This window comes from Pelodiscus sinensis, chromosome 19 (genome assembly GCF_052426305.1).
Source record: "Pelodiscus sinensis isolate ZL-2025 chromosome 19, ASM5242630v1, whole genome shotgun sequence".
NCBI lineage: Eukaryota > Metazoa > Chordata > Testudines > Trionychidae > Pelodiscus > Pelodiscus sinensis.
The window spans coordinates 33,851,773-33,862,001 of record NC_143070.1 but is presented as its reverse complement, the minus strand read 5'-3'; the positions used below and the strand labels follow the sequence as shown (position 1 = coordinate 33,862,001).

The window sequence follows — 10,229 nt, the reverse complement described above, 5'->3', positions numbered from 1 at the left end:
GTGCTGCCTGTCCAGAGGTGCCCCTGTCACAGGAAACCAAACTCAAACTTTCCCGGGGCTTTTCCTCTTCACCTGCAGAGCAAGAGAGGTGCAAGTTCTGTCCCGAGTGGTCGGAGCAGGGCATTGTGGGATGCCTTCCGAAGGCGAAGAACTTTGACTTTTCTCAACACGGGGTCCACACTCCCGTTAATTCCACCAAATTTGGCAGGGCTCCTTATGAAAAGCAGGAGTTCCAAAACCAACTGCAGAAGCCACGAAAAGGCACGGGCTTGGTGGCGTGGACTCATTGTTTAGAAAAGTGACCATAGGTGGCGAAATTCGACCTAAATTCCAAATGCAGACCAGATCCCCAAGTCCTACATTCGCCCCCAAACATTCTCCATGTCTCGCACCCGTGGAGTGTCCCTGGGGGAATGGAATGAGTCAGACCAAAGGCCCATCTACCCCGGCGTCTTGGCTGCCAACAGCGGCCAATGCCAGGTGCCCCAGAGGGAGGGAACCAAAGAGGGAATCACGTGTAGCCCCTGGTTACTTACAAGCCCTGGGCTGCTAGTGTCCTATGCTGCCGTTCCCCGCTCTCAGACAAGACCCATTCCTGGTGCAACATGCAGGCAGCGGTGGGATACTCCATCCGCCCAGCTGCACAGAGTCAATTCCCTCTGGATCTGGGGAAGGAGCCGAGAGATGCAGGTCTCTGAATTCCTCTCCCAGCCTAGCTGGGGCTCTGCCCCGGATCAGGGCCCAAAGGAAGAGATGGCAAGGGGATTGGGGCCCGTCAGTCCTTACCGTCCCTCTCCGGTCTCGGTGTCTCCCCAGACGCGCTGTCAAGGAGTAGTGAGCTTTTGAGAGAGCCCTTCCGGGAGCCACCCTCTCTTATAGCCATCACCCACCCTTGGGACCTGGGGAGGGAGCCCGTCTCAGAGGCTGGTTTCGACCTCCCTGCCCACGCCTGCCGCGACTTGCCGTGACAGAGCACTGAGCAAGCACCTAGGCACGCTGCTGGCCTGGTGCCCTACCTTGCCTCCACGGTGGGAGGGTAAGTTAGGGGTTTTACCTTCCTCTTCCCCAGAATGGGCTGCCTGGACAGGAACCAGCTGGGTCCTTTCGGTCTGCTCCACTGGGCGGGGGGGGGGGGGGGCTCGTTGCAGGCTGGGAGAGGCAAGCGCCCGGCCTCACCTCCAGCGCTGTCCCTGGGGGGCCAGGCTGGCAGTTTGGGAAGGCAAAGCCCTCCCCCGCCTTACACACCGGACGCCCGTATTCCCCCCTCCCATCCTCAACGACACACGTCACCTTCTCTCCAGGAGCTACTAAGGCACTTGAAAACTCTAGGGCTACGTCTAGACTGGCACGATTTTCCGGAAATGCTTTTAACGGAAAAGTTTTCCGTTAAAAGCATTTTCAGAAAAGCGCGTCTAGATTGGCAGGATGCTTTTCCGGAAAAGCACTTTTTCCGGAAAAGCGTCCGTGGCCAATCTAGACGCGCTTTTCTGCAAAAACGCCCCGATCGTCATTTTCACAATCGGGGCTTTTTTTGCGGAAAAGACTACTGTGCTGTCTACACTGGCCCTTTTCCGGAACAGTTTTCCAGAAAAAGGACTTTTGCCTGAGCGGGAGCAGCATAGTTTTTCTGGAAAAGCAGCTGATTTCTTACAGTAGATCGTCAGTGCTTTTCCGGAAAATCAAGGGGCCAGTGTAGACAGCTCACAGCTTATTCCGGAAAAGTGGCTGATTTTCCGGAATAAGTGGCCCAGTGTAGACACAGCCTAGGAGTTTGGGGGGAGGGGTTCGGGAGTAAGTAGCTGGCAGGAGCGTGGGATCTAATCTACTGTGTGTTTGGGGGAGCCTGTCTGTCTGTCCGCCTGTCTGTCCAAGAACTCCTCCCAAACGGGAAGAGCTAAGACCAGCATGTTTGGCTTCCTCGCCTCCTGAGAGCAAAGTCAGGGCTGAATGGTGGCAGGATGATGGGCCAGGCCTGGAATGGGACTGGTTCTCTGATGGCCGAACGGAAAAGAAACTCATGCGTGGATCCAACGGAGCCAAGGGGGAAAGAGGGCGCCAGGGAGGTAGGGGGCCCAGGGAGGATCTGTTCTGGGCCAATGTGGGGGTTGGGGGTGAGGCATCACCCTCCCCCACCCCCAGCCACGACTATTTCATGCTGGGCTCAAAGCAGGGGGCGTCTCCCCCTCAGCCATGGTACCCAACACGGAGCGGCCTCAGAGCTGTGGCTGGTGAGGAATAAATGGGTCCTTCTATGGGCCCAGCCTCACCTGCACCTGCCCCAGGCAGGGGACACGCATCTACCCCCTACTTCTGCCGGGCTTCTGCAGTTCTGGGCCTTACATTTCAGGAGAGAGGTGGAGAAGGTCCAGAGAAGAGCAACAAGAACGATGAAAGGTCTAGAGAACAGGAGCTAGGAGGGACGACTGAAAGATTTGGGCTTGTTTAGTTTGGGAAGGAGAAGATGGAGAGGGGACATGAGAGCGGTTTTCAGATGTCAAAAAGGGTATCACAAGGAGGAGGGAGAAAAATTGTTCTCCTTGGCCTCTGAGGATAGAACAAGAAGCAATGGGCTTAAACTGCAGCAAGGGAGGTTGAGGCTGGACACGAGGAAAAACTTCCTGCCTGTCAGGGTGGTGAAACACCGGAATAAATTGCCCAGGGGGGTTGTGGAATCCCCATCTCTGGAGATACGTAAGAGCAGGTTAGATAATTGTCTATCAGGGATGGTCTAGACAGGGCTTAGTCCTGACATGTCGGTTACACTTCTGCACAGTGCTCTTGCTCAGAGCCGATGTGTTCAACAGCTGGATGGAGTGCAGGAGGGATCCAACTGCAGGAATCGGATTTTGTGCAAACGCTCTGCTTTCAAGCCCTAGCTTCAGAGGCTTTGGGCCATTCCCCACTTTGCCTTGGGGGCAGTGAGCAATGGGAGGTGGGACGACTAAAATAAACAATTTGTCATTCGAGAAACTAGAGGCTCGGTAGACGATGTCGTCATGCAACCATTGCCGGGTACGCCTGTCTCGCTCAAAAAAAGTATCGGAATTAATTAGAGGGGTGGTCTAGGGGTCTGCGTTTGACCAGGGCTGTTCCACTTCCCCCTAAGTGCTCTCGAAAAAGGGGCAAACAGGAAGGTGGTAAAATGGGGAAAATCACACAAAATAGTCGTGTCCAAAGCTGAGGGCAGAGGGCAAGGAAGCGATATCAGAAAACTGGGTGACAGGGCTACACAGGGGCAGGGGGAATTCAGCATTGAGAAATGCACAGTAAATCATTCCTGCTATTGATCCAAAAAAGATGAGGTCTATAACAGCTGTTAGGGCTCCAAACAAACAAACAAAAACAGAGAGGCTACGTCTAGACTGGCATGATTTGCCGCAAATGCTTTTAACGGAAAAGTTTTTCCGTTAAAAGCATTTGCGGAAAAGAGTGTCTAGATCGGCACGGACACTTTTGCGCAAAAGCATCTGTGGCCAGTCTAGACGTGATTTTGCGCAAGAAAGCCCCGATCGCCGTTTTAGCCATCAGGGCTTTTTTGCGCAAAATAGTTCTTCGCTGTCTACACTGGGCCTTTTGCACAAAAGCATTTGCGCAAAAGGGCTTTTGCTCGAATGGGAACATCAAAGCATTTGTGCAAGAAGCACTGATTTTGTACATTACAAAGTCAGTGCTCTTGCGCAAATTCAATCGGCCAGTGTAGACGGCTGGCGAAGTTTTGCGCAAAAAGGGTTAGTTCGGATTAACTTAGTTCGGATTAACTGTTACTCATTCCACGACTTAGTAGAACGAGGTGTAACGGTAGTTCGAACCAGAAAGCCTAATTCGAACTACCTACTCCATGCCACGTGTAGCCGCGAGCATGGAGTCCGAACTACCGGGGATTTAAAAATGGCGGCGCCTGGCAAGATGCAAATGAAGCCCGGGATATTTAAATCCCAGGCTTCATTTGCAACTTCAATTGACTACATTAACCACCCTAGTTTGAACTAGGGTGGTAGTGTAGACATACCCAGAGGGACTGAGGGTTGTTCTGGATGAGGCAGGAACAGCCAGGCTGTATCTAGACTGGCTACTTTTTCCGGAAAAACAGCCAGCTGTCTACACTGGCCACTTGAATTTCCGCAAAAGCACTGACTTCCTACTGTCTGAAATCAGTGCTTCTTGCGGAAATACCATGCTGCTCCCATTCGGGCAAAAGTCCCTTTTGCGCAAAACTGTTCCGGAAAAGGGCCAGTGTAGACAGCTCAGATTTGTTTTCTGCAAAAAAGCCCCAATCGCGAAAATGGCAATCAGGGCTTTGTTTCGCAAAAGCGCGTCTAGATTGGCCATGGACGCTTTTCCGCAAAATGTGCTTTTATGGAAAAGCATCCGTGCCAATCTAGACGCTCTTTTCCGAAAATGCTTTTAACGGAAAACTATTCCGTTAAAAGCATTTCCGGAAAATCATGCCAGTCTAGACGTAGCCCCAGAGAATTGGAGCAGGCTGGTAACCAAGGGACTGTGGGTGACCAGTTTGCTGGGAAGTCAGTGTGTATGAGACAGGAGTGTTCCCTGGTTGATGATGAGGGTGGACGGTGTGGGTACGTCTAGACAACAGGCTTTTGTCAATAGAGGCTTAGTCGCCAGACAGGGTGCGTCTAGACTATAGGCTTTGTCAACAGAGGCTTAGTCGCCAGACTGGATGCGTCTAGACTATAGGCTTTTGGCAACAGAGGTGTTGTCAACAAAGCTTCTGTTGATGAAAAGTGTCTAGACGACATCTAGTTCTGTCGACAAATCCAGCCGCGGGGTCGCAAGGACAGTGTAGACGCAAAGGACACTGTAGATGCAGTAACGCCTTCTGTCGGCAGAACTCTGTCCACAAAAGGCGTTATTCCTTGTAGAATGAGGTTTACAGCCGTTGACAAAACGGACGCATTTGTGCCCTATTTGCGAAGATCTACAGTCAGGGGCTGTAAGGCGGCCGGAGTTTGAGCAATTCACCCTGAGCAGACGCCCTCAGCTGTGCCCCAACCTGGGCCAGGTGAGAGCTCCTTCCTTCTCCTCTCCCAGTTCAGAGCCCCTTCCTCCTCCCTCTCCCAGTTCAGAGCCCCTTCCTCCTCCCCTCCCAGTCCAGAGCCCCTTCCTCCTCCTCTCCCAGTTCAGAGCCCCTTCCTCCTCTTCTCCCAGTCCAGAGCCCCTTCCTCCTCTTCTCCCAGTCCAGAGCCCCTTCCTCCTCCCTCTCCCAGTTCAGAGCCCCTTCCTCCTCCTCTCCCAGTTCAGAGCCCCTTCCTCCTCCTCTCCCAGTTCAGAGCCCCTTCCTCCTCCCCCTCCCAGTCCAGAGCCCCTTCCTCCTCCCTCTCCCACTCCCTCCCACTGCTTACCCTCTGTCCCTATGTAATAATACAGTTTTGGTTTGTTTAACAAAAAGTTGTGTTTATTGGGAGGTGAGGAAGGGGCGAGGGAAGGGTTGGGAACAGGCGGGATGTGGAGGACAGAGAGAGGGAACCTAGTGTGCAACCTGGGAGAGCGTCTCCTTGAGGACCTCTTGTACACGCACCCCACTGTGGTGCACCTGCCGGATGGCAGCTGTGCAGGGCTGTTCAAATGCCCGGCCCTCGGCTGCCATCCACTCCGGGAGAAAGGCCTCCCCCTTCAGCTCCACTATGTTGTGCAGCACACAACATGCTGCTACCACCACTCTGGATCTTACCCACAAATCACGCTGAGCCAATCCATTAGCATCTACCATCTAAAGGTTTATTGCTACAAGAAAGAAAAGCATGAGAGTGAGGCTGTTAAAGCATCACACATTACATGCACCGAATCTCCCAGTTCTTGATGCAGGCTCGCAGCTGAGATGTTATCACGGCTGGCTTAAAAGTCTCTGGTGTACATCCTATGTCCAGATGGGTCCACGGTCCTTCCCGGCTAGTGGTTCCTTGAAAGGCTGCCTCTGGGATGAAGAGCTGAGCTGAAGATCAAGACGGAGTCAGCCACATGGCCTATTTATATCCCCCCGGCTTCTTCCAAGCTGCAGACAGTCGCATGGTCAGTGGCCAGGCACCTGGATTCCTTCCCAGGTGGGTATCTGGTACTTAAGACACCTATTGTTCCTGGTGGCTTCCTAATTAGCATGTCCATAGGCTGAGCTTTTCTCGCCTATTGCTCAATCACATATAGAGAAACTTCCAGTCTCCATACCGAGTACAGAATCATAACTCCACACACAGACATTATACAGATATATGAAGAGCAGATACAGAATCAGCAGGACATAAGCTTTTGTTTGACACCTCACATGGCCCCCTTTGTACCAACTTTTGGGGCTCTCTCCTGGGAGGGGGAGGAGGAAGGGGCTCTGAACTGTGAGGGAGAGTTAGGAGTGGGAGGGGCAGCTCTTCCCAGCGCATCCGTTGATGTTGAGGCCTCGACACCTTTCTGCCCGGGTTTGGGCAGGAGGGGCGACAGGAGGGGGCAAGGCCAGGCCATAGGGCCCGGCACGGCCGACGTGCGACGTCAGGGTGGCGATGGTGTCGCACATGCGGTCGCAGCACTGCAGCAACTGGCCCCACGCCTGCTGCCGCCACTCCCGGTCGCCCTGCAGGGTGCTGACGACCTCCTCCTTCATCCTCTCCATGGCTTGGATGTGCCACTGGAGTAGCTGGTGCTGCTGGTCTGGTGCCTGGGTGGTCGGTGCCGCTGCCGCCGCAGGGCTGGCGGATCCCTCACTCCCAGCTGCTCCCGCTGCAAAGAACACAGAAAACAAGGAGGCCGTCAGTCAGCCCCGCACATAGTGTCCCTTAGCCCCACACGACACCAACCAGCTGTGGCTTGGGCCCCATTGGTCCCGTGTGTGTGTGTTCGCGTGAAGAACTAGCTCCAAATCCCTGGAGCGAAGTGATCCTCCATGGATTGTAACCCTTGGGAGACATCACTGCGAATGAAAACCCCTTTGTCCGTGTCCTAGCCACGTGGCCGGCGATTTGTCAACCTGTGGAACTCCTCGCTGCGTCTGTCTGCCTAGCACTGTGGACGCTCCCTCTCCAGGGCAGAGCACATGGCTTCTCCTCTTGTCACTGTGTGTGAGCCATACACCGTGGACGCTGTTGTCATGTTTGCATGCACAGCCCCACATGGCGTGGGGGTGAGGTCGGGGTTCTCGGACCCTTGTCAAGTGATGTCCTCGGAGACAGAGACAGGGCGACAGGGGAGCGTACCGTCCCTGCAGCAATACTCAGTGGTCCAGAGGCCCAGGCTGGCTGCTTCCCTGCTCCCCCTCCTGCTCGCCTTCTCACAAGTAGCCCAGGGAAGTGTGGGGCTGCGTGGGGGTCGCACACACAGCACTGACTCGCCACGGTTTTCCCAGGAGCAGCTGCTGTGTCGCACGGCCAGGCGTGACTGCATGCTGCGTGTGCGTGGCACCCTTCGGGAGGTCTGGGGTCAGGCCTGAGTCCTTGGGGCCTTGGCTGCTTCGAGCCGGCATCCCCCCTCTCCCTGGGTCATGTGCGAGCAGCAGGGTCCCGGGCGTGCTCTGGAGCTGCCTGCCACGTCCACATGCCCCACGGTCTGGCTGCACGAGGTTGCACGTGCGGCGTACTGCTGCTGGGCGCGCAGCGCAAACTCCTCCCCCCTGGGCACCAGGCTCCCCCTGCTCTTGTGAGCCAGAAGTGCAACACTCACCAGAGGATCCTTCACTGGTCTCGCACGAGGACAGGGAGACGTCCCAGCCGATGGGCCCCGGCTCCAGGTGCAGGGTGCTGGTGAGGTCCTCTCCCTCGTCCTTGGAGCTGGTGGTCAAGTTGCCCGCCTCCTCCAGGTCAGGCGGCCTGACCACCAGAGCGTGCAGTCCAGTGTCCACCGTCGGCAAGAGCCCTGGGACCGTCTTCTTCCCCAAGATGGCGTGCAGCCGCTGATAGTGGGGGCAGGTGTCGGCCCCTGTCCCCCCGCCCTTCCTGGCCTTAATATAGCTCAGGCTCAGCTTCTTGACCTTGGTTTGGACTTGTTCAAAGGTCCGGGGCGGATATCCCTGGGCAGCCAGCACCTGGGCCATGCGGCTGAAGATGTCGGCATTGCGGCACCAGGACCAGGGGTCATGGAGGGCTCTCTCTCGTGCCCACAGGTCCAGGAGGGCCTCGACTTCAGCCCTGCCCCACTGTGGGATGTGCTGCTTGGTGCTCCTCCCTGGCAGCTGGGAGCCCTGGGTTGGCTCTCGGGAAGGAGGTGCAGGCTGTCGGGGTGGCTGAGGGGCAAACATCCCTGCAGAGCTGGAAGGCAGAGTAGTTTGGTGGAGAGCGGCCGTCAGTGCCTGCGCCTTTAAGAGAGGGGGTTCCGGCAAGCAGGAGGCAGCGAGCTGTGAGTGCAGCTACAGAGCGCCCCAGCGCCCAGCTGTGCTTTTTCCTTGCGCAAAACCTCCCTGCCGCCCGTCCACGCTGCCCGCAGGGTGGGGTGAGTCATGCTGGGAGATTTGGGGGTGAGGCCAGGGGTGGCAGGAACCATCCGTGAGGAGGAAAGGTCCCAGCGCCCGACCCTGCTCAGTTCTGTGGGCGATATGATGGGGACCGGAATGAGTCAGAGCAAAGGCCCATCTAGCCCGGCATCGTGGCTGCCGACAGCAGCCGACGTCAGGTGCCCCAGAGGGAGGGAAGCGAAGAGGGAATCATGTGACACCCCCAGTTACTTACCTGCCCATGCCTGCTAGTGTCCTACGCTGCTGTCCCTTCTACTGGTCCTGGAGCCAAGATCCCTCCCCGGCGCAACGTGCAGGCAGCGGTGGGATCCCTCGTCCGCTCAGCTGCACGGAGTCAATTCTCCCTGGATCTGGGGAAGGATATGAGAGACACGGGGCTCTAAATTCATCTCCACACCCAGCTGGGGCTCTGCCCCGGCTCAGCGCCCGAAGGAAGAGATGGCGAAGGGATTGGGGCTCATCAGTCCTTACCGTCCCTCTCCGGCCTCGGTGTCTCCCCACACGTGCTGTCCAGGAGCTGCCCGATCCGGCTCGGTGCCTCAGTGCCGCTACTGAGAGCCAGCCTCTCTTATACCCACCCTTGGGATCCACCCATTGGCAGGGTGCACCCTCCCCGCCCACACCCGCTGGTGCCTTGCGCTGACACAGAGCATTGGGCAAGCGCCTACACACGCTCCTGGCTTCGTTTCCCGACTCGCCCTTGGGAGGGAGGAAAGGTTTAGATTTCACTTTCCTCTTCCGAGAAATGGGGTGCACCGACAGGAACCAGCCTGGTCCTTTCGACCTGCTCCACGGGGGGACCGGGAAGACTGGGGGAGGCGAGCCCCCAGCCCCACCTCCAGCCCCGCCCCTCCTGCTGAGGCCTCGCCCTTTCCTGCCCCCTCCTTGGGGGCACCTCACTCCAGCCCCCCGTGTGCCCACAGCAGGCTTTCTGGGGGGCCAGGCTGGTGGTTTGGGAAGGCAAAGCCCTCCCCCGCCTTACACACCCGTCCTCACCTACACACGTCACCCTCTTTCCAGGAGCTACTGAGGCACTTGAAAACTCCAGGGATTTTTTTAGGGGGGGGTTGGCAGTTCACTTAGCAAATAGCTGGCAGCAGCCTGGTATCTAATCTACTGCATATTTGGGACAGCCTGTCTGTCTGTCTGTCTGTCTGTCCAAACGGGAACAGCTACGACCACCGTGTTTGGCTTCCTCTCCTCCTCATTGACAGCGCGGTCCGGGCTGGGTGGTGCCAGGACAACAGGAGGGGCCAGGAATGGGACTGGTTCTCTGATGGCCGCACGGAAAGGAAAATCATCAACTCACGCGCAGGCCTCAGAGCAGACCGACGTGGAGTGGCCTCGGAGCTGCCAGCGGTGGGGGATAAGTGGTCCTTCCGTGGGCCCAGCCTCACCTGCACCTGCTCCAGCCAGGGGACACGCTTCTACCCCCCAACTGTGCTGCAGCGGCCGTGGCGAGGGGCTTCTGCAGTTCTGGGTCCCACGTTTCAGGAGAGAGGTGGAGAAATTAGTGGGGGAGAAACAGACCTTTGGTCTGGCCATTCTTATGTTCTTCTGAAATTGGAGAGGGTCCAGAGAAGAGCAACAAGAACGGTGAAAGGTCGAGAAAACAGGAGCGAGGAGGGAAGGCTGGAAGAATTGGGCTTGTTTAGTTTGGAAAGGAGAAGACGGAGAGGGGACATGAGAGCGGTTTTCAAGTATCTGAAAGGGCATTACAGGGAGGAGGAAGACCCATCCATCTGCCGTCCGGACCTGGAATCGCGAGGGGTGTGCTGCT

The 10,229-nt window shown here is 56.6% G+C and overlaps 1 protein-coding gene across 1 annotated transcript; it reads right to left on the bottom strand.

Annotated features, from left to right (window-relative positions):
* Window positions 1-5,717: 5,717 nt before the first annotated feature.
* On the bottom strand, window positions 5,718-8,245 carry LOC149523120 (uncharacterized). Its single transcript, XM_014571261.4, has 2 exons — window positions 7,663-8,245; window positions 5,718-6,726 (listed from the first exon to the last, which is right to left on the bottom strand). The coding sequence occupies exons 1-2, from the start codon at window positions 8,234-8,236 to the stop codon at window positions 6,359-6,361; spliced, it is 942 nt and encodes a 313-aa protein (XP_014426747.3). The 5' UTR covers window positions 8,237-8,245; the 3' UTR covers window positions 5,718-6,358.
* Window positions 8,246-10,229: the final 1,984 nt, after the last annotated feature.